Below are 26,428 nucleotides of genomic sequence, written 5' to 3' on the forward strand. Positions count from 1 at the left end.
CACATGGGTTTATTTCTGGACTGTCAAGTCTCTTCCATTCATCTGTGTGTCTATCCTCTGCCAGTATCTTACTGACTTGATTACTGTAGCTTTGTCATCGGTTTTGAAATTGAGAAGTGTAAGTCCTCTCACTTTGTTCTTCTTTCTCAAGATTGTTTTGGCTATTCTGGGTCCCTTGCAATTCCATATGAATTTTAAAATCAACTTAACTATTTCTACAAAGAAGTTAGTTGGGACAGAGCACTATTTTTGCTTATATAAATTTGGAAAAAGGATTAGCATTCTGGGATAGCAGCTCTACTATAGTGGAAAGAAATTCCAAAAGTGTACAGGAGAGCAAATACTAATACTTCACTCTGCATAATTGAGTCTTGATAAGAATTCATACTGGAGTCCAAAATAAAGATGACCACATTATAGTGCTGGATTTGAGGGGACACTGAGGATATGTTAATTCCTTACATTTCCATTTGTACAGTAATTTAAAGATAACAAAGTGTGTGTTTGCAAGCTTCCCCATCATCTCTTCATAATTATCCTGGGATTTAGTGAGGCAGGAATTTATTATCACTGTAGTTTTCAATAAGGTAATTTAGGCACAGAGAGGATAAGAAGTGACTTGCTCAAAGCGAGAAGCCAGTAAATAGGGTAACCAGCCATCCCAGTTCACCTGAGACTGTGGGGCTTTGTGGAACGTAGGTTGTATAGTGGGAAAACTGGGAGAGTCCTGGAAAACCAGTCTGAGCTGGTCACTCCACTAGCAAGTAGCAGAGGCAGGGTAACAGCTCAGATCCTGTAACTCGTGGTTTAACACTGTGCCCACCAGACGACCTCATCCAGGAGGCTTGACCTCCTCTACTTTGGCAATTCTGCTTGAAGCCACTCTATTCACTCAGCTTTTCTTTCCTTTTTGGTTTTTTCTGCAGGGAAAGAGTCACCCTGAGCTAACACCTGTTGCCAATCTTCCTCTTTTTTTTCTTTTCCTCCCCTAAGCCCCAGTGCATAGTTGTATATCCTAGTGGTAAGTCCTTTTACTTCTCTGTGAGCCCCCGCCACAGCATGGCAACTGACAGACAGGTGATGTGGTTCTGAGACCAGGAAACGAACCCAGGCTGCCGAAGCGGTGACAGCGCCGAACTTGAACCCCTAGGCCATCAGGGCTGGCTCAACTCAGCTTTTCTTGACTAATCTTATTTGAGACTTCAGCTGCCCTGACCTCTCCAACAATCCCTTGTCTTGGGTGTCCCAGCCACGACTAGTTCTGTATTTTCTCCTGGAGATGGGTTCCAATTATTTTTCTTACGTTTGTCTTTCCTCTCTCCCTCAGCTTGTGGGTCATAGAGGCAGAGATAGTGCTTCTCCCTCTTTCCCGTGACATGAGTGGGGACTTCATAAATACTATTGACTGACCAACGAGAAGTAAGTAGACATTCAAAACACCTGACCTTCGGGGTCAGGTAAGTTGTTGGAGGTCACCATTTATTAGAATTCAGTTAATATTTAAAGATAAACAAGAGTCACTTAGTTTAGTGCCACAATCTGTGTATTTATTGCATTTCTGTGTGGATCATAACAAGAAAAACACAACCTAGTACAAATCGATGACCTGTTTCAGAGAGCCGACTCTGGCATCCACGGGCCCCAGTCGAGGTACCACCTGTCGTCCTGTGGCCTCGGCAGGTGCTGCCACCCTGGTAGTTGGGGGTCTTGCAGAGGACCCAGCAGCGTCCAGCACGTGGAGGGAGTGGAGCTCGCTGAGCCGGAAGCCATCATGGATGCTGGAGCAGTCTTCCGTGAGCTCAGACACAAGACCTCTTTAGTCATCTCTCCTGTACAGCCTTGTCCTGTGGGAGCTGGTCTGTTGTGACAATAAACAAAAGAAGAAAAATAAATTGTGTGCATCCTTGATGTTGATAACAGTGACTCAACCAGCCTGCATGTTCATGAAGCGTGGTTTTCAAACCATCCTGTCATACATGTATCCTCTCCTTACATTCTTGGTCTAACAAATTAGGAAGAGGATTAACATAAAACTGACCTGATCAGTGGACTATCTTGTGGAAGAAACAAACATTGAGATAAAGGGAATAAATGGGTTCCTTTGTAGAAAACCATCTGTCACAACTGTATTTAGTGAGTCTGCAGAGAGGATGGTAACTCCTTTTCCATTATGACTGCATATAATTGAGTCCCATCAAGCTTGTTTTTAAGTCACTTTTGCTTTCGTAACTTACAACAATTCGTATTTACTCTGAGTCCACATGTCCAACATTTTGCCAAGTCACTTGTACCATTTGAATTTCTTGCCTCAAAGAAATCTCTATTTTATTTGTATCTCTTTTTTCATCTGCAAATTTCTCCAGCCGAATTTTGGTTTCACTTCTCGAATCTGCTTGCCACACCATAGAATTTGGTGTCATCAGAAAGCAGAAACACAAACTCCACATGATTAAAATACATTAGGCAGCACTTTGGTGAGGACCATGTCCATGAAATCCTAATGGATGATCTGTCTCCGCCCGTTGTCAGAAACTGTTGATGATGACGCCTGGGAATGACACGCTGAAACACATTGTTCTAGCTTCTAGATCCGTGTGTCACAGAGGTGTTGAAAACAATTGCCAATACCGCCAGAATACATTACGCCTCGTTGTTCTCTCATAGTCTGTTAGTGTTTCTATCATTAAAAAATAATGTTCTAGATAGATTTTTTATTTACTGAACAGGTGATTTTTATTTAGAAATTAGAGCTCAGCTACATGCTACCAAATTTAATTTTAGAGGCTATGTTGTGAATTCTAATGCCCTAAAAACAATCTTGTTGTGCTTAGGTAAGAAAAAAATAGAGGTTACAGTTATTTGTAATCCTGCTCACACTTTTTTTTTAATGTTTGAGCATCAGGCATTGCTATGCCTTCTGTGGACACTAGTCCTGAGTTGAAACAAACTGACTTCTGTAAACAGGAATTCACGGCCACGTCAACAATGGTCTCACGTCAGCCCAGCTGAAGCCAGACTCACAAGGAATCACGTGGCAGGAACGGATGGAGTCGCCTTGGCCCATCCAGTGCTGGTAGTCGGGGTGGTCGCCGGTGGCACCAGGTACTGGAGGCCCTGGTAGTGGGCGCGCTCATAGAACATCCAGCAGCCGCTGTCCACGCAGACGGAGGTGCAGCGGCTCCGGTGGGGCTGCGGGTTGGGCTGGTCGCTGGTGCACTCATAGCGGCGGCCCTGGAAGGCCCTGTCCTCGAAGAAGGTGATCTGCAGGGAGAACGAGGTGACAGCCAGACGTCAGCTGGGAGGGCCCCCCACACACAGCAGACACTCAGTGGACACAGTGTGGCCCCTCGTCGGCTTACCCTCGCCATGGTTGTTGACAGTGATGACCAGCCTCCAGTGTGTGGGGACAAGAGTGGCAGCTGGTCCTTGTAGCAGGGCGGCTGCTGGATTGGCAACAAAGGGGCCTCGGAGTGGTGCATGAGCGATTTCTATATTCTCTCTTTTTTTCCTTTGGGATCGTGTGGCAAAGGACTCTCCTTTCTGGCATTTTCCGGTTGTCCTCACTACCTCCAGTGAGAGGACCTGAAGTCAGCAGAGCCATTATGACCTTGGAGACTAAGGGCGCACTTCTCATCGTATGCAGCTGTCTGTCTGGAAATGCGTTACAGGCCCCACATTTTGTAACGTCTTCCTGTGGAAACTGCAGAGAGGAGGTTGGTGGTTCCACCTGGAGTGACTTGTGACAATCCTATGAGTTTCAGAAAGACTTGAAGTGCTAAGGGAACCAAAAAATTCTCTAATTGAAAGAAAATTACATCCTAAATTATCTCATCAGTATCATATGGTTTTGATAAAAATATTTTGCATATGTTTATGTAGGAAAAAAAGATTAGAACGTATGTATACACCAAATGTCAGTCATGGTTATCAATGAAGAGCAAGGTTATAGGTCCTAGTTTTATGTTTTTATTTCTCCTTTTATGGTTTTCGATTGTCTCAATTTTCTATTATAAATATATATTACTTTCATGAGATGAAAAAATAAAATGAATTTGTAAATGTATAACTTTGAGTTGCTGGTGAAAAGCAGCAAACTTTGGAAATAGGTATGTTTTGTCTTGAGGTTAAACACTTCTCCTTGGGCTAAAAATAAAGAGGTCTCAAGACTGTACGAGACACCCCAAGAGCAGGCACACACGGGGTCTGCCCAGGCCCCTCCTCCCACCACCCATCTCCCAGGGCTGCTTTTTGCTTTCAGAGCCAGCATCCTGACCCGCCCGGTCTCCCTCCCTGCAGCGTCATTGTCCCAGGGGGCCCAGGGGGCTGCCTGGGGAGCTCTCTCCACTGCTGCTGAGCTATTGGTTTGAGGCCCACAGATACACAGGGTTGAGGATGACTCCGGTCCCAACTCATCTTTTGTCATCCGTGTGTGTGTGTGTGTGTGTGTGTGTGTGCGCGCGTAGAAAGATGAACTCATCCCATCGTGGTCACGACCCATGGAGGGGCTCTAAAATGATATCCCAGCACAGCCAGCAATATGTCCAGAATGCCCTCTGTGAAGGTCCTCGGGCAGTATGGGAAGCAAACGTGCAGATGTCAGAAGGAGAGACAGCAACAGCCACAGAGAAAAAAATGTTCCCTCACAACCAGCAGAGCTTCACAAAAGAAAACCGGGCAAAGTCCTGTGAAGTGGGGCGGTGACCTAGGGACCACCCGTCCCTGATGGACTCTTCCGTCTCCTCCTCATGCAGCAGGTCTGTGTGAACCTTGGTCACAGCCATTGGAGAACCAGTGTGAAAAGGCTGCGCAGAGCTCCGGCCACAACGTCACCTCAGAGCACACCACCATTTCAGCAAAGGTCAACCAACCACACACCCGTTTTTGCACCTGTTAAAGAAAACTGTTCTGCAGGAAGATGGCTCATCAAAACCTTAAGAAAGGTGTAATCCGTACTCACATCCATTTGGTCAAATTGTTTCTGCATGTAGTTACAAGCTAAACCATGTGCCTGATCAGCATTTTGGAAAGGTGCTGAAAGATCAGAACGTTTTTTCCCCTAGTAGTTATTATATTCTACTGAAAGAAAGCCTGCACCCATTTTTCTTTTAATGCTTTATTGAAATGATTTTAAATGTTTCCATATGAGAACATAGGAAAGGCAATCAATGACAGATTAATTTTATTTTGGATTGAAAGTTTGGAAAACTGCCTCCTACCCCACCACTCTGCAACATTCAGTGCTAAACCTTTGTAAACGGTGCTACAGAGCCAGCCTGCTCTGAGATAGAAATACTATATTCTGGGAATTCTCCAACCACAGTGTTCCAGTCACAAAAGAAGTAGCATAAAACACCCACTCCCCCCCACCCCCATAATATGGCCATACAGTATGATTCTAAGAGCAGAAAGCTCCACATCCAGCATAGCACTTCCACACACTTTGCATCAAAAGCTCACTGTAGAGGGACATGTGCCCACGAGAGTTGCAGCTTTAAGGTGATGTTTCTCTTCCTCTCCCAGAGACTTTGTCAAGAACTCCCACGGTGCAACTCCAAGTTTCTAAGTGACCTGCAGAATAAAAAGATGATTTTGGTATCAAGCCCATTAATTTAACGTGGACACAGACACTGGTTTTCAATCTGTAGAGTTAAGATCAAATATCAGATACTAAGTTACTGACAAAGATGGATTAAAATACATGTAGGTACAAAGGAATTTTCCATGGAATTATTCTGAGACATTTGGAAATTGAGTTATATTTCTCAACTACATACAATATATGATCACATACTGGATCCTGTACAAAAGGAAAAAATGTTTAAAAAAGGACATTATGGGATCAATTGACAAAATTGGTATATAGACAGAAATTAGATAAAAGTATCAATGTCAGATTTTCTGAAGTTGATAACTATACTGTGGTTATTTAAGAGAATGACTGTTCTTAGGAAACACACACTGAAGTATATAGGGGTAAAGGGATATGGCAGATATAACTTCAGATGGCTCAGAGAAAATTATTTATCTACATACAGAGAGACAGAGAGTGAGAGAGACAGAGAGACAGAGACGGAGACAGGAAGTGTAACGCTGATGGAGCAAAATGTTACCAGTTGATGAATCTGAGTAAAAGGTATTTGAGCGCTCTTTGTACCATTTGTGCAGGTTTCCTCTAAGCTCGAAATTATTTCTGAATAAAAATTGACTAATAAAAGTAATACTTCTTTTGCTGACCATACCCAAAGCAAATCATTTCTTTGCCCCTTAGCGGTTGTGTATTGTGCTTCTAGCATATTATTTTGAATTTCTTATATATTGCTTTGAATTTAAACTCAGAGGGCCCTCTCCCTCTATTTCTGATAGAGGGTATTGAATCGCCATCAAGGAGAGGGGGGTGTCTCTTTCTCCCAGCAGCTCTAACCCCACTTGCTTGGGCGCTCGGTTGTTGGTGGCACACATGTTGAGGACAGTTGTGTCTTCTTGGAGAATTGACCCCTTAACATCGTGTGATGCTCTTCTTTATTCCTGATCACTTTCCTTGCTTTGAAGTCAGCCCTGTCTGAAATTAATAGAGCTCCTTTTTCTTTCTTCTGATAGTGCGAGCATGATTTATTTTTCTCCATACATTTACTTCTAATCTATATGTGTCTTTATATTTAAAGTGGGTTTCTGGTAGACAACATGTAATCAGGTCTTGTTTTTTGCTCCACTCCGACAATTTGTCTTTTTTTTCTTCTTCATAATTTTATTATGAAAATTTTCATACAGAAAAGTTGAAAGAATTGTACAATAACATACACATGCCCACCACCTGGATTCTGTAGTGAACAGTTTGCTGTATTTGCTTTAACATGCATCAGTGCATCTCTCCCGCCCTGTGCCCGTCCATCACTCCATCTTATTCTTTGATGCATTTGAAAGTAAGCTGCAGACAGCAGCACACTCCACTCCTAAATTCATCAGTCTAGGTGGCCGTAAATGAGTTCAATATATTTAAAGGTCAATTTTACAAGTGAAATGCACAAATCTTAACTTTACCATTCTATGAATTTTGACAAATGCATCCCTAGCAAGATATAGATCAGCGCTGTCCAATAGAACTGTCCACAGTGATGGAACTGGTCCAGGCAGTTCAGATACAGCAGCCACTAGACACCTGTGGCTGTTGAGTTCTGTCTTCTTATTGGCTCATTTGGACCATTGACGTCCAGAGTGATTACCGATGCAGGTGGATTAATATCGACCACATTTGTTCCTGTTTTCTATTCGTTGCCCTTGTTCTTTTTTCCTGTCTTCCACTCTTTTTCTACCTTTTATGGTTTTAACTGAGCATTTTAAATGATTCCATTTTCCCCCCTTTCTTATCATATCAATTATTTCTCTTTTTACCTTTTTTTGATAGTTGCCGTAGAGTTTGCAGTATACATTTACAACTAATCCAAGTCCACCTTCAAGTACCAGCATTCTGCTTCACAGGCAGCGTGAGTACCTTATAATAACCAAATAGTCCCAAGTCCACCCTCCCATCCTTGCATCACTGCTGCCACTCATATATAATAATACATGAGCAAATACATATATACACATAAAATATATACATAAGCATACCTAACCAAATACACCACTGCTATTATTTTGAACAATATCTGATATGTTAGATCAAGTACAAATAAGAAGAATAAAAGTGTTTATTTTACCTTCACTTATTCCCTCTCTGATGCTCTTCATTTCTCTAAGTAGATCTGAGGATCTGACCTTTATTGTTTTCCTTCTCTTTAAAGAACTTCTTTTAACATTTCTTGCAAGGCAGGTCTACTGGCAATGAAGTCCTTCAATTTTTGTTTGCCTGAGAAAGTCTTTATTTCTCTTTCACTTTTGAAGGATAATTTCACAGGGTACAGAATTCTAGGGGTTTTTTTTCCTCTCAACACTTTAAATATTTTGCTGCACTCTCTTCTTGCCTGTGTGGTTTCTAAGGAGGAGTTGGATATAATTCTGATTTTTGTTCCTCTGTGGGTAAGGAGTTTTTTCCTCTGGCTTCTTTCAGGATTTTTTCTTTATCTTTGATTTTCTGTGATTTGACAATGATATGTTGAGGTGTAGTTTGGGGGCATTTTTCCTGCTTGTTGATCTCTGAGCTTCCTGGATCTGTGGTTTGGCCTCTGACATTAATTTGGGTAAATTCTCAGTCATTGTTTCAAATATTTCTTCTGTTCCTTTCTCTCTCTCTCTTCTTTTGGTGTTCCTATTACCCATACGCTACACCTTTTGTAGTTCCCATAGTCCTTAGATATTCTGTTCTGGTTTTTCTTTCAGTCTTTGTTCTCTTTTCTTTTTGGTTTTTGAGGATTCTATTGAGATATGCTTGAGGTCAGAGAGTCTTTCCTCAGCCATGTCCAGTCTACTAATGAGTCCATCAGAGGTATTCTTCATTTCTGTTTCAGTGTTTTTGATCTCTAGCATTTCCTTATGTTCTTCCTTAGGATTTCCATCTCTCTGCTTACGTGTCCCATCTGTTCTCATGTGCTGCCTACTTTATCCATTGGAGCCCTTAGCATATTAATCATAGTTGTTTTAAATTCCTGGTCTGATCATTCCAATATCCCTGCCATGTCTGGTTGTGATGCTTACTCTGTCTCTTCAAATCATGTTTTTTGCCTTTTAGTATGTGTTGTAGTTTTTTCTTGATAGCCAGACATGATGTTCTGAGTAAAAGGAACAGCTGTGACTAGGCCTCAGTGATGCGGAGCTGCGGTGTGGGAGGGGAGTGCTCTGTATCCTGTGATTAGGTCTATCTTGAGTGAGCCTGTGCCTCTGACAGTGAACGTCACAAGAATTTCTTAGTTTTTTCTCTCCCTTTGGTGGGATAGGATGGCTAGACGGGGCTGGAGTTGGGTATTTCTCTTCCTCTAGGTCAGTCAGGTTCTGATAATACCCCAGCAGGTTAGTCTCTGTTAACTAGTTTCCCCTGAGGCAGGCCTTGTTAAGAACGGAAGTTCTGGCTATTTCAAACGGCACGAGGGGATCTTCCTCCAATATTTACTGGGGGAGCCTGGGGGAGCTCCTGGAGGTAAATCTCTCAGTACTGCAGGCCCATGACTGGGTCCCCTGGAGTTTATGACTCTCAGAGTTGTCCCCCCCCCCCCCCCCAGCCGCAGCGATCGTCAGTCACAGATCAGGCTTCCCTGCCCAGCGCTCGGGGCGGGGGGGGGGGGGGGGGGGGGCTCGGCTCCGTGCGCCGTCACTCCCCCTCTTCTCCCGTCTGTCCCTCCAACCTCCGGGGCCGCGGTTTGCCCTGCGTCCTCCCCTGCCTTGTAGATCCAAGGGGACTGCTGATTTTTCTGTCCTTTCGGCGTTTTTACTTGTTAGGACGGAGCGGTGGTCTCTGAGCTCCTCTCGTGTGAAGCGGACACCCGAGTCCCTCGAGTTGCGCCCTCGCTGTGTCCCTTCGCGGCTCCTGGAGTGGGAATACGGGGAGCACTGCGCTGTCGCCGGCCGTGGTCCCGGCCCTTCTCTGCGCCCTTCCGCACCCACGCTCGGTCAGTCCCAGGGACGCCCTCAGGGGGCGGGTGCTGCTGGAACCCTCTCTACAGATGAGAAACTGAAGCCCGCTGGGACTCACTTGACAACCCGCCCGAGGTGTGGAACGGGGGATCCAGGATTCCAGCAGGCCATCCCGCTGCAGAGCCGGTCCCAATCACGTCGTCTCTGCTCTGAGCCCTTGGTGCGGCCCTGTCCATGCCCAGCCTGACTCCTAGTAACGTTCTCCGAACCAACACTTCCCTAGGGTACCACGTAGCTCCTACCCATTTTGACTAAACTAGGAGCTGCTAATACCGGCACAGTATAAAAGAAATCTGCAAAACTGTTTCCCAGAATACCTGGATTTTTTAAAAATAATTTCTCCTTTTTCTTACTTTATGAAGAAATTCAGTGGCTGGAAATAAATAGAAAATTCTCAATAAGGCATTGTTTTATCTCGAGGTTAAAAAAATCGTTCGTCAGCTAAAATATATAATATTTTAATATTATAATTAAGATATAATATCCAGAAGCCATAAAGGAAAAGAATAAGAAGCTCAAATATATAAAATGAAAAACTTTTTCAAACAATAAACTGTGAAAGCATGATTTTCACACATTTAATAAAATATTTATTTCTTTGTTATTTCTAACAAATCAATCAGGCATATATGTCTGTACAGTTGTATCTACATGTGCAGCAAATATTTGAACATCACAAGAAATAGTGACAGTGGTTATCTCTGAGCAGTAGGACAGGGTTTGGGGAAGAGGGAGTCTTTTACTTTTCACTTCATATTTTTCGTATTGTTTAAAATTTTTAATACAAGCATGTATTACTATGATAATTTTTAAACAAATTTAAAAAGTACATTACCCAGGAGTTGGAAAAGATGCCTAAAGTACACAAATAAGAAAGCATGAAGAAACCCCCAAATGTGTTTTCTGCTATTTGGTGATCAAGAAGGGGCCCTTATGGAACGAGTTCATCTCAAGATCTGGCCCTACTGCAAAACAGGCCTCTGTTCTTCTGACGCTCCTGGGCTGACAAGCATCGATTAGCCTATAGAAATAGCTGGTCCCTTGAAATGAGCCTCTGGATCAGTGTAGACGGGGCACAGCGGTTGAGGGGACTCGCCCGAGGAGCATTCACTCACCGCTGATTCTCCAGTGGACAGGAAGTACTGAACATCTACCGCCTGCAAAGCACTTTCTACACATGTAGGGAACAACAAGGAAAGAGAAGGTCTGCTTCCATCCAGAAGCCACAGTCTTCAAGGTTGTGAAAGAAACACATAGGGAATCAAAGTATATTTTTAAAATAACATACCAGTGGGTAATCTTGAGAGCTAGATTTCCAGTACCTCGGATGCATGGATGAGCCTCCAGGGTCTATGAAGCTGCCTCAGAGAGCTGTTTATTCATGATGAGGTTTAAAGTCTAGATGATCTGTGTGTGTGTGAATGTGTGTGTGTGTGTGTGTGTTACTTCTGGAGCTATTACTGTTTTTTGATTTTCCGTTGCTTTGTTTTACTTTCTAAAGCTTGTTACTCCCAAACTCATATTTTAAAAAATAGGGTGATTTTACTTCAAAAATTTCTTCGGTAACAAAGATATGGTTCTAGAAAAGCTATACCTTCAAATCTCCTTTTGGCAAATGCCTTTAGAAGAAACTCCATGTAGTGAGCATTCCCAGTAGTGTGATTGTTCTATCACCAGAGAAACACTTATTAAAACCGGAGGCGACCAAAGAAGCCAGGTGGTTCCTAGAGCATTTGCTGCGTAAGGTCACCTTTCTAATCAGCCAACAGTTTGCCTCAGAAACCTGAATAATCCTAAGCCCCGTGTGGCCCAGTCTACTCAGAGATTCACATTTTAAAAATGCACAGTACAGCAACCAAACTAAATTAAAAGGGAATTTCAATTTCACTTGTGTTTCTCGAAGCAAACCCAATGCATAACCCAGTGCATCAATTTTCAAAATTCCCTTTTTCCTTCCTATCTTACAACCCTCCATCTGACCCAGAGTCTCTCATTCAACAAAACCTACAACATCCAGACAACCCGCCTGTACCACTTTCTGATTCTCTCCCCTCTCGGACCAACTCGGTCTCCCTGACTTTTTTTTAAATGTCCTTTTCACTTTGCACATTACAACTAGGAGCCCAGAGCTGGAACAGCAGAGAGCCCTCCTCCCATTCTCCTTTCTTTCCTGCCTCTCTCTGACCATTCTCTGAATTCTGCAGCAGGAATCATATGGACAGGACAGAAGAAGCAGAGACGCAAAGCATCTCTCATTAGTGAGAATGGGACCAAGAACAGAAACATCTGACACGGAGAGCAATATAAACCTTCTCCTAGACACACTTCCTTGAATCAATAGCTGATTAACTGGTGAAGAGTATTTCTGAAATGCTACAAAGATAACAATGGTTAATATTTATTTAGGGTTTACTCTGTGCCAAACACTGTTCTAAACTCTTGGTATGCATAACCTTTGTTAATCATCTCAACAACCTTAAGAGGTAGGTACCATTACTCTTCCCATTTTGCAGAGAAGGAAACTAAGGCACAGAGAGGTTAGGTAGCTTGCCTGAAGTAACACAGCTGGTAAGTAGTGGGCTTTAGAGTCAAACCCAGAGCATCTAACTCCAAAGGCCAGACTTTTAACCACACAATAAATGAAGAACTCCCCAAGTATCTGGTATCAGTTTGGTGTAATTCATGTTTTTAGACCTACTTTGTTCTTTGGCCGTGTGTCCAAAGATAAGTTCTTTGATGATTTCCGATCCGTGGCATTTGCTTCCCTTGCAGAGCTGCTGGAGGCGTTTTGACTCTTTGCTCCCCTTCTTAACTTGACACCTGGAGACACGGAGTAACCGTTATCTGTATGAAAAGCTTTTTTCAATGAGTCTACCCACAGTTTGGGGTCCTTCCCCTCCAGAGAGCTTTGCTCCTATCACCAAAGGGTCTGAGAAGTAAGATTTCCCTGATTTCCATAATGGAGGGAAATCAAGTGAGAAACGCTCCTGATTCTTCTAAATTCAGCCAGACAGAGACCCTCTGGCCACAGCTTGACCCCACCGTGTGGCTCCCTCCTGGTTCTCCCGGAATTGCTCTCAGCGGGTGGAGGCGAGCGCTTACTCTGTCTGCGGGCGTGTTCCGCGGCCTTGGGCGCTGTTAACACGGCGAAAGGGTGCAGGGAGCGGCGGAAGGGAGCCCCCGGGGCCTGCAAGGGAAGCAGGGCGGCCTGTGAGCGCCGCGGGGCTGCCGGCGCCCGCAGCGACCCGCTGTCCCAGCGCCTGGCCCGCGCGCGGGCCCGGAGTCGCGGCCGCCGCCTCAGCCGGGTCCACGCGGCCCGCGTCCACGCGCCCGGGCGCCTGTCCACACACGGTGCGCTTCACATGCTTCCCTCTGCCTGGAACGCCGTCCTCCCTCCTGCCTGCAGGCTCCTGCTTCTCCTTCGAGGCGGAGCTCAAACATCACCTTTTCTGAGACACTTGCCCCGACGTCTCCCCGCCTCCGCTCTCCGCTGCTGGCACCCCCAACCCCCCAAGCAGAATTATTGACTCGCTCATCTGCAGCTCAGAGCATGCTGCCACGCGGGACAGCCCCAGCCTGTCACAGCCAGCTGTCACCCGCTGTCTGCTGCACCAGAGGCCAGGACTGCCCCTCCTCTCGTTCACTCCGCGAGTTTTCAGCCAGCACCTCCCACGGTCAGGCCCTGTTCCAGGAGCGGTTCTTAGTAAGACAGAAAAGGTTCCTGCCTTTCTGGGGCTGAGTGAGGAGAAACAAACAGTAGACTAACTATTAGACCACCAGCGTAACCGTTCATTGTGACGAGTTTAATAAATAAACCAAACAAGGTGCCGTGCTGGGGAGTCACTGGGCAGCCACCTTGTAGGGCGGAATGGGCAGAGGAAGCCTCTAGAAGGAAGCAATGCTTCAGCAGAGACTTTCGGGGTGAGCAGCAGCCGGCCATGGGAAGAGCTGGGAGGAGTGTTCCTGGCAGAGGGAACCAGAGGGTCTTCCTGGAAAAGGCTTGTGCTTCCAGACCAGAAAGGGGGCGGATGGGGCTGGAGCAGCGTCAGGAGGGGGCGGCTGTAGACGAGGCTGAGGAGGCAGAGGGGCCCAGAGGTCTGTGTCCTTGGTGGCCCCAGTGCAGAGCTGCACCACAACTGCCTGACACTGACTCCAGGCCGCAGTGGAGCCTTTGACGTATTTTTAAGCAGTAGTGCCACAAGGTCTGATTTAGGTTTAAACAAAGGTCAGCCTGGCCGCCTGTGGAGAGAGGACTGGAGAGTGGCACAGGGGTCCAGGGAGCCAAGTCAACCTTTATCTCCAGTGCCTCAGAGAGGGCCCGGCACACAGGAGGCCCTCATGCCTTATTGACCAGCTGAGTAACCGCCGTTCTAGTCAAGGCAGTAGAGGTTAACAGCACAACGCGTCAGCCTGGCTGTACCTGAACTCAAGCTGCACCATGCCAGCAACAAGTCGTGACCTCGGGTGTGTCACCTGACCTCCTGGGCCTCTTTCCTCAAGGGGTTATCACAGGGGTGACCACCTCCAGAGTGTGGTGGGGTCACAGAGTCAACACTTGTAAAGCACTCAAAACAGTGCCTGGCCCAGAGTACATTAGCTTTAAAAATAATAATAATAGTAATTGTTACTTATCTCTGCCACCATCCTCATCATTTCTCTCCCCAATTCAATTCTTTCTGCTGCACAGTCACCCACGGTGGCTCCTGGGCCACCATTTCCTCTATCAGAGCGGGAGGTCTGAAATAATTAACGTTCCTCTGCAAGATCAACACTTTCCTGCTCTCTTACTGACAGAGTTTCAGCCCTTATGTTTACAGAACTCTTATTTCTAAGGAGCAAGAAACGATTATACCATTCTCTTCACGTGTGTCTTTCAGCAAATCCATCTTTTCATCAACAGGACACCTTGCAGGATGTATAACTGAGGCGACCCGGCAACGAGGACGACAAGACAGGTACCGTTGTTAGATCTCCGGTCAGTAGAATGTTCTCTGTCTCTATCTTTATCACCCAAAACTGTTACTGATCAAGTTCCCACATAATTGGTATCTTTTCAAAGTAGGTAGAAATCTGTATTTCCACAAGAATTTGAGCTCTAGGATAATGGTGTGTTTACATATAGGTTTTTTTGGTCTGCCGTTTTTTTGTTAAGACAAGGACTGTATTTGTATATTATTTTGCCGTTTGAACAGGAATGACTGAGCAGGGACCTGGACGATGCCTGTGTTCCTGACGACTTTGGAACCGTGGTGCCAGCCCTGATCTGCCCACTCCAGACTCCCTTCATGTGAGAAGTCAACTTTTGTTTCTCATGATTGCTGTGGGTTTTCTGTTGTATCACACAGAAAACATGGATCAAATAATAAATGAGGTGTGTTCTCTTTATTGACAGAACAGTTTACGGCCACCACTGCACGGGCACTTCTAAATTTAACCTCAGCCTTTTATTCAAATGGCAAAATATTTATTGAGAGTTTACTTCATATCCAGTGTTGTAAAGAATTAAGTGTAAGTGGAAGTGATGGTAGGAGGCTTTGTGTCAGGGTGGGGCAGTTATGGCCATGACAGCAGCCCTCCAGGATGATGGACGTGAGGTATAAGGAAAGGAGAACCAGTCATACGTCTTCTGCCTTAGAAAATGAAAGACTGATGCTTTTCCTACTGGTTTCCCCATCCACTGGGAAAGACAGAACTTGATGATTTGCAAGTCACTTCCAGCTCAAATATGCAAGAGTCCTGATAATCTGATGACTCATGCAAGCAGTTAATGTAGCTTCCTGTGTGGTTCATATGAAAAATTTATTTAAAAAGTTGAATGAAATTTAAATCCTAAACCTAGAGTTAATCGTATGTTCTTTTTTTACTCTAAGGCTACTTACTAATATCCTTATTATATCAATGTAAAAGTATTGCTGTGATTGTTATTTCTCAATTCAAGTATTTATCGAGTGCCAAATTACGTCCAAAGTACATTCAACAAAACTTTCTTCTAACTGGAATGGTGAGGAGGAGGAGACGCGGATGTGGAAAGGCATGTAGGAATGTGCACAAGAGTCCATCGTTAAGCGATGAAGAGCGAAGACAGTAATCTTTACCTGCCCTTCAACCCGGATCAATAACTTATTAAAACATCATTTTGATATCCCTGAGATGGAGGGTGGAGAATTTCTGATCAAAGATCAATGTCAAAGCAATTGAACATATGCTCTTGACAACCATATTTTCCACAGTAAAAGCCAAGCATGTGGTCTGGAAAGTTTGTATCTGTCCAAAGAGTTTTCCAAATGTGGTTGGAATGTTGCAAAATCATATTTTCTAAACATTTTAAAATTTATGAAGAACAAGGGCAAATTTCAAATGGAAAGTGTACTGGAAAATCTAGGACTTGACTGATTACATCCTACCTCAGCTTTTCTAAAAATCGAGGCTCTGTATAAATAAAAAATAAAAAGACAAATGACCCAACAGAAAAATGGACAAAAGACTTTAGCAGTCACTTTACAGAAGAAGAAGAAGAGCCCTGTGAAGGGCTACCCATTGGTGATCAGGGATGTGAATGAAGACCACCGTGCACACTGAAAAGACTGACAAATAAAAAGCCTGGAAACATCAAGCATTGGTAGCAGCCAGGTAACCCACAGTGCAGGGAGAGGAGTAAACCGGTGCAATCACTTGGGAAAATGATTTTGTAGTGAGTTGAAGATGCACATAACCTACGACGCAGCAATTTCACTCCTGGGCATGTGCCACATGAAACTCTCTCACTGTGCCCCAAGAGACACACAAAGGAATAAGCAAATGTGTAAAACAGAGGAATGCATAAACAAATTGGGTATACTCCTACAGTGGAAATAAACCCTAGCTACAAGCAACAGTGTGGATGAATTTCTGCAACGAGATGCTGAGTGGAAACAGAAAGCCATGGAATAACACATCTGCTTCATTTCATTCCTGTTGCTTCATTTATATATATTGTTTTATTTCATTTATATAAAATTCAAAGAACATGCAAAACGAAACAATATATTGATTAGAGATGCATATGTGGTAAAACTATAAAGAAGTAAAAGAGAATGACAGACAATTCAAGACGGTGGAAACCAGGTGAAAGGACCCTCAGGGCTGTCCCACTTGACACACCTGGGGACTTGCGGTTGGCTTGGTCTTTATACTTTAAACATATACTGCAAGTATTCGTTTGGACATAATTGAGATTTAAAGCATGTTTTTTACTGTCTCGTCATGAAGATCTGTCAGTACTGAATTTTGTTTAAACACAGGTCCCTCCCTTCGTCATGAAAACACGTCTTCATTTCTGTGCAATTTGAGCAAGTCACACCCTCTAAGAAGAGAAGAGAAGACGGGCAGCAGATGATGGAGTAAGAGTGGAGGCTGGGACTGCAGAGGTGAGGGTAGAGACGGGCTACTGCCCAGAGACCAGGCTGCTATCAATGGGCTCCTGCGGAGAGGAGGAAGGAGGCCGGCCTTCCTGAGGGAGATGAGTTTGGAAATAATAAGGCTCGAGTTGAAGCTCCCCGTGTGCCAGCAACATGGTCTCACCTGGTATGCATAGTCTCACTGAATGCTCGGAACACCTGGTGTGGTTGGATAAGTGTGATCATGCCTGTTTACGTAAGGGAAATTGGGAATCAGAGAGGTTAACTAACTTATCCAAGGCCACACAGCTGGCAAGTGACAGCGCTGGGACTGGACACCCGTCTGTTTGCCTCTGTAAAGCACGCATTGGACCGTAGGTGTGAGCTTGGAGAGAGTCAGCAGACGGCAGATGGGACACCAGGGTGTAGCGGAAAGAGAAGGGAAGTGGGGATTCTGACGTTCTCTACCACCTCCCTGGCCTTTCTCCTCCCTCTGTTGCGCTAACTTTTACTCTCTCTGCCTCCCTTTACTTCTTCCCTCTTTCTCCATCAAATGGAGCTGAAGAATATTTTTGTTCCTTGCTTTATTTATTGAAGGAAGATTTATGCTCCTTTCTCTTCAGTTCAAAGTTGAGTAGGACGTTTACTATTTATCTGAAGCAAACTGTAGGTGACCCTTGCTTGTTTGAGGTCTTTAGTTGAATTTTTTCTGTGAGTCCAAGGTCCTCAGCAGAAAAACAGCTCCTATCAGAAAACCCAGCTCCCTATCAGGAGTACAGCCTGAGCCTGACGAATTCTGGGCCCATGGTGCTTTCTGTCACCAGGTGGCAGCATATACTCCTGAAGAAAGCCACCGAGCTTCAGTCCAGCGGCCAGAAATTCTACATAATCTGATTAGAATTCAACAAGGCTTTGGGCTTTTGCCTGGGAAGGATTTTAGCTGTTGCTTAGGAAACATTTTATCTGCAGGAATCAAAGGTCGTTCAGATACATGCAGCAATTAAAGAAGGACCTTTGGCATTAACTGTTTTTTTGAACCATCTCATCTCCCAGTTAAAACTATTTTTAAATTATGTTAAATCCCAAAAGACTGTTTTAAAGTAGCTCTTACAGTTTAATTTTTGAAATGCTACATTTCCACTGAGGGGCCCTGCTCATTCCTTATTTAGGACGTGGAGAAGGTCACTGCGTGGAGCTGATGTGTGGCCACAAGAGAAAGGCCTGAGCTGGCATTCCTCACAGGGGGGAACCTGTGAGGCCCACAGGAACAGAGGAGGCTCAGATTCTTGTATTTTTAGCTCAAATCATGTCACAGCCTTTGTGATCATTGTTTGTCTAAAAAAGCAACATTTACACTGTGTTAATAATGCACATGGATGCTTAACGAGCAATTTAATTTTCGAATATTTAGAGCAGTGGTTCTCAACCAGATGTGATTTGCCTCTGAAGGGACATTTGGCAAAGTTGAGAGACGTTTTGGTTGTCACAGTTAGGGAGAAGCTACTGGCATCTAATGGGCGGAGGCCAGGGTGCTGCTAAGCATCCCATAATGCACAGGACAGCCCCGCCCCACCCCTACACACAACAAAGAATTATCTTGTCCGAAATGCTGAGAAGTCCTGATTTACAGGACCTAGAGGAAATCAGATACCCAACCCCAGACACCCAAGGACCAGAACCTTAATTACAGTAACTACAGCGTTGTTTTGAGGTCACCGTGTGCCAAGCACTGAGGGCTCCACTCGGACTAACTCACTCCATTTCCCATGACAATTCACCTTCTTGTCCCTGCTTTCACAAAAGACATCCAGGGTGACAGAGCATAGACGACTTGTCCAGGACTATTCTGCTTGTAGCTGGTGGAGCTGGGAGGCAAACCCAGGCAGCCTGGCTTTAGAATCCTCGTGCTTAACCCTTCCACAAACTGTCTTTCACGTACCAACCAACAATGAGCTGACACTCGTGTCCTGTGTCAATAAACAGACACAGCCTGTGAAGGAAAGCCCCCTCCATAAGGATGTGGTCTACTTCCCCCAGAGCGGGCCACTGTGGAGTCTGTGTACATCTGGGCTTTTTATTACTGCTCACTGCTTGTGAGGACAGGACCATGTGAACTGAACAGAGAAGGTGTGGATAAAGGCTCTTGATTGAAGAAGTAAATGACCAGATGATAGGATAGATAGGCTGGCCCACCTCTAAGCTGCATGGCTTCCCATTCTGACCGCTGGAGTGAACCTGGCTCAGCCGAGCTGGGCAGACGCCTTCCTGGCTGATGACCCAGCCAAACCTGGAGGGATTCACAGCGCCACCCATCCAGGATGTGACACTCCAGATTTTCCCTCTGCCCTCGTGAGTGGAGAGCAGCTGAGCCCTAGACTCTCCCAGGCCCCAGGAGATGAGGAGGACACAGTGACCAAGGAGAGGGGCTTGGGTTCAGGTATTTGTCTTGAGGGGTTGGTTTGGGGAAATGGGGGAAGAGGGCAGCCTGCAGAAAAAACAAGCAGGAATGAAGCAATACAGTTTGCTTGGCTCTCCAAGAAACCCAAAGAGCTGGCTGTTCTTTAAAAGCCAAGACAGCTTGTTCTCTGAACAGTATCAGGCCTGGGGTGGCTTCTGTCTCAGCCAAGGTAGAAATTCAGCCCCGAAATAAGACAAGACCCATGAGAAAGGCCATCTTATCTGACTTGCTCACCATCATATCCCCTGGCCCCCACTCTACTGAATGAATGAACAAATGAATGAATGATGGAGCTGAAACCAGAGTGACAGAGGGAACCTGAGTCTCAGGACCACAGTCAGGTTACAGGTGGGTTCAGATGAAAGGACAGTGGTTTCAAAGTTACAACACGGGTAAATACTTGACTCCTGGGCTGGGCCTCTGGGCTCTTGCCTCTGTGTGACCCACTGTTTGCGTCTGCAGGTGGAGGAACTGCGGAGGCAGGTGTCCCTGTGGCGTCGCCCCCCTGCCCCTCCCTCCCTTCCAGATCCAGGCGGGTCACTGAGACCCACAGTGAGCGGAAGGCCTGGAGTGAGGGGTGGGTTCTCCCCGCTTCCCCCGCGACCGCCCTGCTGCACGCCCCTGCCCGCCCCCTTCCCTCCCCGTCCCTCTTCCAGGGGTGGCTCCAGGCAAAGGGACCACCTCTGAGTAATGTCTACTAAACGCTCCTATATTCATAAAGCACAAAACTGAACTGGCTGTAAAGACCATCCAGAATACTCTGGTTTTTTTTAGATCAGTCTACGGAAGCCCAAAGAAGGAGAGGGACCCAGTGCTCCAGGGTTGTGGGTCAGAACTCAGACCCAGATCGTTGCTGCTCCTGCTGTGGAGACTTCCAAGTGGTCTGGGGGGGAGGAGAGACGTGCACAGGTAACCAGACAATCATCGTGAGGACGAACCTCGCAGCTCTCGTGCTCGTTTCTGGAAGTGACAGTCATCATACAAGGAGATCCACGTCACAACAAGAGTGAGTGAGAAACCGGACTCAGAGACGGGCGGAAGCTGGACTCCAGGCCTGGTGCTCTCCTCCTGCCTCTGCCCGGCCTTTCACAAAACTTGTCTGTTATTGCTGATACCGTCCTGGACGTAAGGAAAGCACTTTACAAACATTGTCACCCAAGGGAGACACGGCTACGTCTGCTTTTGTACATTTGATATAAAACTGTTATTTCATGCCTGAAAATACATTGTAAATTCATGAAATAAAGAACTTCTCTCTAAAATTCCCTTACATTGATAGTCTCAGGTCACCCTTACCTTGGTAGCACCAGAATTGGCAGAAGAATCAGCCCCATAAATTTTAAAGACTTCCTCAATTGGGATACTGTTCTGTTAAACAGCAAAAAATGTATTGTCAGATCGTGGCTTCTCTTTTACTACACAACAAAACTATTATAGCTCCAGTACGTCTAGCATTGTGCCTGGATAGCATGGGCACTAAGTAAATAAATTCTGAATAAGTGGGTAAATCAGAGTATCCAGATACTAATTATTTATGTGTTTCATTCTGGGGTTTTTTGCCCCTTAAATACAATATAGAAGTCAAGTCTTTTTATTATATCTTAAAAAAATGAAACATTTAATGTTAGTAAATCCTGAACATTTAGAAAAATTTGGTTGAAAAATAAAATAAATATGCATTAATATCAAAATGCACATAGTAGATATAGAATCTCCATATATGCAAATGGTGTTCTTTTCTTACCATTAAGAGTCCAGCGTAAGATGATAAAATCATTGCTTCTCGTTCTCTGTGGTTTGGATATATGGGTCTGCCACGAAATGGCATTTTCCTAAGGGAGAGTATGAATAAATAAGAATGGACGGTTTATTCTTATTCTTTAGACACCTGCTAAGGTTGTGATAATATCTCCAGTGGCCGTGTGCCACACACTTATTTACAAAATTGATGTGATTAATCTGCCATCAGCACAGTTTACACTTTGAATTCAAACCTTCCAGCAGGGGTGATGAATTTGCCCTTGTCTATCCATGTTTTTTCAGCGATCAAACACTGGCAGACAGGCCACCATGGTGGACAGTCATGGTTCTCTCACAGTGTCCTTTTCCTTCTGTGGCAGTTTGCGTGGGGGGAACTGCCTTTCCCTTCGGGAGCCTGTGTGCTTCCAGGGATGCCAACAGCACCCCTAGATTCCAAGGGTGGAAAACACTGTGGACCAAGCCTGTCAGCGCACCTCATCCCCTCTCCACCGCAGCCGAGTCAGGGCCAGCAGGACCACCGAGACACATTTCTCCCCTGGACTGAGTGTTGTGATCGGGTGGGCTGACACTAAGAATAACTTCCACCCAGAGGAAATAGTCAAGAGGAAAGTCCTGATGACGTGGTTTGGGTTTTGGATTAAGCCATTCCTAACGCAGACCTACCCACGGACTTTTCGGATACAGAGGCAATAAACCCCTCCTCCTCATCCCCCTTTTTTTTTTTTTTGCTTGAGTCTGTTCAGACTGGATTTGCTGCTCATTACAATTAAACGCTAACTGATACAGCCATCTGGGACCAGATGTGTGTGCTAAGGCTGTGGAACAGGAGGAATAATTGGCCTCTAGAAGAAGCCCTTCAGTCCTGGCCCCACTGGTTCCATGTTCTTACAACTGAGCGAGTCTGCCTGGCATACAGGGGAGAGGTGCCAGCAATCCTGGACGTTATTCTGTGAGTCAAACAGCTCAACTCAGGCACAGATCTGGTTAAATGCCTAAGAAATTGTGATTGATAGTCCTTAAGGAACTTAAGTCCTTAAGGAACGACTGCAGCCTTTACTCACAGAACCTCAGCATGTGCACGATAGAGCATAGTCACGTCTCTAAGGCAGAACATTCTATGCAAGAAAGAGCTTCATCCGACAGAAACCAGTTAGCAGAGATGCAAACTATGAAACATGTATATGACATCCTGAGCTGACAACGGGGGTGTGTCTTCAGGTTTCTATCTGGAGAGGAACACTCACTCCCAGTGCTGTCGAGTCAGAGTGCCTCACGGTGAAAGACACCGGGCAACTTTCTCTGCATCTCTCATAGTCACACGTTAAAAAAAAACCCAAACAATGATTTCAGCTTACCCTTCCTTCCACTCCAGCCAAGCTAGGTCTTCTGAGTGATTCAGCCATTGAGACGCAGCGCTGACGGCCAGGTCGTAGTGCGCCTGGAACGGGAAGCACAGAGTGACACTGCAGAGTCAGCCTGGATCAGCAGCTGTGTCCAGTGACCTGATGCTCAGACGGGAATACTTAGGGATCTTCAGGGGTTACATTTACCTCCCACTAGACCAGATTCTTTGATTTGCGTGGACAGGAAAAGAAAGGATGGATTCCGGGAAAGGATACTAAACTGGGATCGGGGAATCTGGTTCAAATCTAGGTTTAGCCAACAACTCGTGGTGTGTCCTTGAGCAAGCAACTGATGTTGTCCGGGCCTCAGATTCCTTAAATTTTAAAATAGAAAAAGATGAAGGTGGAGGAAGAGGGACACAGAGGACAATTTCTAATTCTGTGAGCAGAGGGTCAAAAACACACCCCAGGGACACGGGGCAATGGTGTGTCTACCTGGGGGGGCCGGGGGATCCCAGAGGCTGCAGAAAAGAGGCCTCCATGGAGCTGGAGCTTGAAGGAGGAGGAGAACGTCTACAGGTGGAGAGGGACCTCCAGGAGGAGGGCCAGCATGAGCAAGGGACGGGAGGTGGACCCGATTCAGCGACTTGCTGAGAGTCTCATAGAACAGCGAAAGCTGACGACCAATTCTGTGAGCAGAATGTCCATGCCTCCCCTCTGATTCCCTTCTCCTGGTCATTTGTAAGCATGTTCACCATTTATCTATCAAACATTCCTTCTCTCCTCCCCATCCCCCCAGAAAAGGGAAGGTCAGTTTTGTTTTTGTGTTTTCAGATGGGTTCTAAGGTTCTATTTGACTCTAGCATTCTCTAAGCAATGTAATTATTTCTTCCAGGGACAGAATCAAACAGAAAAGTGAACCAGAACAAAAAAAAGGAAGAAAGAAAATGGATTGTGATCAATTGTGAGACTGAATTCAAAGTCAAATGCCTGGCCCGGCAGCACTGGCCTCACCAGATTGCTATTTGAAATGCCAGTTCCCCGCCCCACCTCAGACTCCCGAATCAAAACGGCCTTGTAATAAGACCTCATTAAAGTTGGAGAAGCACTTATCTAATAGATGTAATTCTCCATTTGATATGTGCACAGAGAAGCACTTTAGAACAGCAAGGCTTATCTGCGTCTTCAGCTCTGGGGAAGTCAGACCAGAGGGGGAGAGGGAGGGGGAGGGGGAGGGGAACCCTCTCTTCCTTATTAAATGTGCAAGAATAGTAAATGGGTGATCGCAAAAAAGCCGAGGTTTACTCATTTCTTTTGAATTAGATCTTTATACAGCTTCCTCCTTAATTTACGTGAAGTGAACTTTCATTACATAACGAATCTGAGTTTTGACATGAATAATAACAGAGAATTTTAGGATTATTCAACTCTTTGGTTTTCTCCAGTAATACAAATAGTAAAAATATATATATATATTTGAGAACTACATGATAGCTAATCTTGTCAAAAACATTTTTTAATTTTTATTTATTTATTTATTTTTTGTGAGGAGATCAGCCCTGTGCTAACATCTGCCAATCCTCCTCTTTTTTTACTGAGGAAGACTGGCCCTGAGCTAACATCCGTGCCCATCTTTCTCTACTTTATATGGGAGGCCGCCACAGCATGGCTTGCCAAGCAGTGTATCGGTGCGCACCTGGGATCTGACGCAGCGAACCCCGGGCTGCCACTGTGGAGTGCACGCACTTACCCGCTTGCGCCACTGGGCTGGCCCCTCAAAAACATTTTAACATCCTGCACATAACATTTAACCTGGCACGCATCTTGGGTTTTAATCTTTTCCAATGGCAAATAGGAAAAGTCTCATGACTTTTATTTTCTCATTCTTTGCCCTCAGTTTAATGAGTTGAAAAGACCACACAGACAGTTGTAGGATGAGAAGATGAGTAAGAGGCCGTCTGGGGAGTGAAGATTGGCTTTGTTTATGAGACATGTTGGATCCCCGTTCTGCCCCCTAGACAGACACAGAACACACGAGACTCACAGGCCGTTCTTTACCATGTCATCAAGAAAGGTGGGCTGCCTTCTTCCTCTTGGGTCAAATTCATTTTCCCGAAGTCTGAGGCCAATATAGTCTCCCCTTGAAAGCAAGAGAGCAGGACTGAACCGTTGGGAATGACGCGGGAGCTCAGTCCGCAGAATAGGGTCCTTCCCAGCCCCTTCCCCCTGACCAAAACTCAAGACAGGTTGTCGATGCTCTGGTAGCTGAGTTAATATTTCATTTTGATTTAAATGGCAATTCTGCAATGCCTCAGGTGTAAAATGTCTAACCGTAATTAACAAATCTCATTTATCTGAAAATTAAACTCACATAGAACAGAATTTATAGGAAAGCAGGGAGAATGATAAATCCCCACACACAGAAGAGGTTTTACAAAACCAGAAGGATTGAAACCCACTCTCTACAGCAAGGACCCCCTCCTGCCTGGGTTAGGCACAGGCAGAGTGTGCGAAGCGGATAAATTCCATTAATGTGAGATCCACACACATGGATTCTTTTGCCTGAGGCTTCTTCCCATTAGAATGCAGATACCCTTAGGAGGAGCTATGCATGAAAACATATTGTAATTCCACTCTAGTGTGTCCTCAGCAGATCCCCTCCTGACAATAATGAGGGAGGGCAGGATATGGGCCTGGGAGGAGACTAGACCGGTCGCTGTTCTGGGAGAGTCAGGAAGAGGGGCGGGGAGAAGACTCTGCGGTATCCCGGGTCAGTCTCCAAATCTGTTTACGTCGGGCCAGTTCTGGCTGTCAACGTCTTTACCACACACTTCGGGCAAGTTGCTCTGTGGGGGTAAGTTTCTTTCTGGCTCCTAAATGCTCTTCTTCTGAATTATTAAGCTTAAAGTGATAAAAAATATTCTCGAATTTTTGCTTTGTAACTCCAAGGTACTTTATTTAAAGTAGCCTGCATGTGTTCTTTGGATACAAAAGTATTTTTGTATCAGTTTTGAAATTCCAGCTCTATGTGGAGGAATTGGCATTCCTGATTACAATTTGTTCTTTATTGCTTAGGCCTCCAAACACATATGTGTAAACGTGTGAATTCATATATAGTTTATTCCAGCGTTTCTTTAGGACTTGTTAGAAGATAATTATCTTGTAGGCACAGGAAAGACTTTTGATGAGGACTGTGGTAAGGTCTTTGATGAAAAGGGTATTATTGTTGAGCCTATAATACACGTGAAATAGAACATAACCTTTTTTTCCCTTTTGATACGGTCTGTGATTGTCACCAACGTCTTAATAAAGTACCAAGGTAAAGAAAAGCTACCACAGGAGAAAAAATTTTTCCATGGAAAACTTAATGTTTTCTTTGTTGGTTTAAAGAAACAGTTCAGATGGCAAGAAAAAAGAGATGAATTATTTAGTTGATAAGACTGACAATAAAAGAGGCAGAGGCTGCAATTTAAATGCTGGGCCCTGGGTATGTTTTTCAGAAATCTCTCCTACGTCTTTCACCAGCAGGGCCCTCTCAGAGGCACCCCCTGCCCACACAGGTTGACACGGGCTGGGGCTCAGATCTTAGGCTCTAGGAGGGTGACGCATGGATGTGCAAGCTGCTGGCAGAAACACCTGCCCGGAGATTCAGCACCCTGCTTTGCATCACACATGAGGCCTCTCCAGCAGGAGACAGGCCAGATCATCTGGCTTTCTCCTACAGTGCAGGAGTACATTTTCCTTAGATTTTTACCCCCCGCCAATATCCAGACCACCTATGATGTGAAACCCACGAGACGTCACATGTAGTAAATGAAAGTCATTCTCAGTCCTACTTACAGGAGCTTTTCCATTTCCTTCTTCAGGAGCCGTCTTTCCATGATCAGAGGTTTATCCAGCTGAGCAGGTATCTGCAGCTTACACTG

At 45.1% G+C, this 26,428-nt stretch overlaps 1 protein-coding gene across 1 annotated transcript; it reads right to left on the reverse strand.

Annotated features, from left to right (window-relative positions):
* Positions 1-1,588: 1,588 nt before the first annotated feature.
* C9H2orf80 (chromosome 9 C2orf80 homolog) lies at positions 1,589-26,428 on the reverse strand. Its single transcript, XM_014784628.2, is given in 14 exon segments — positions 1,589-1,638; positions 1,641-1,688; positions 1,691-1,726; positions 1,729-1,858; positions 2,996-3,096; positions 3,099-3,261; positions 3,360-3,443; positions 12,263-12,384; positions 12,667-12,751; positions 20,695-20,766; positions 21,143-21,230; positions 22,515-22,597; positions 24,561-24,642; positions 26,343-26,428. Coding segments are annotated over 14 exon segments (1,185 nt in total). The 5' UTR covers positions 26,384-26,428.

Source organism: Ceratotherium simum, chromosome 9 (genome assembly GCF_057802395.1).
Source record: "Ceratotherium simum simum isolate JZ-2026a chromosome 9, ASM5780239v1, whole genome shotgun sequence".
Taxonomy (NCBI): domain Eukaryota; kingdom Metazoa; phylum Chordata; class Mammalia; order Perissodactyla; family Rhinocerotidae; genus Ceratotherium; species Ceratotherium simum.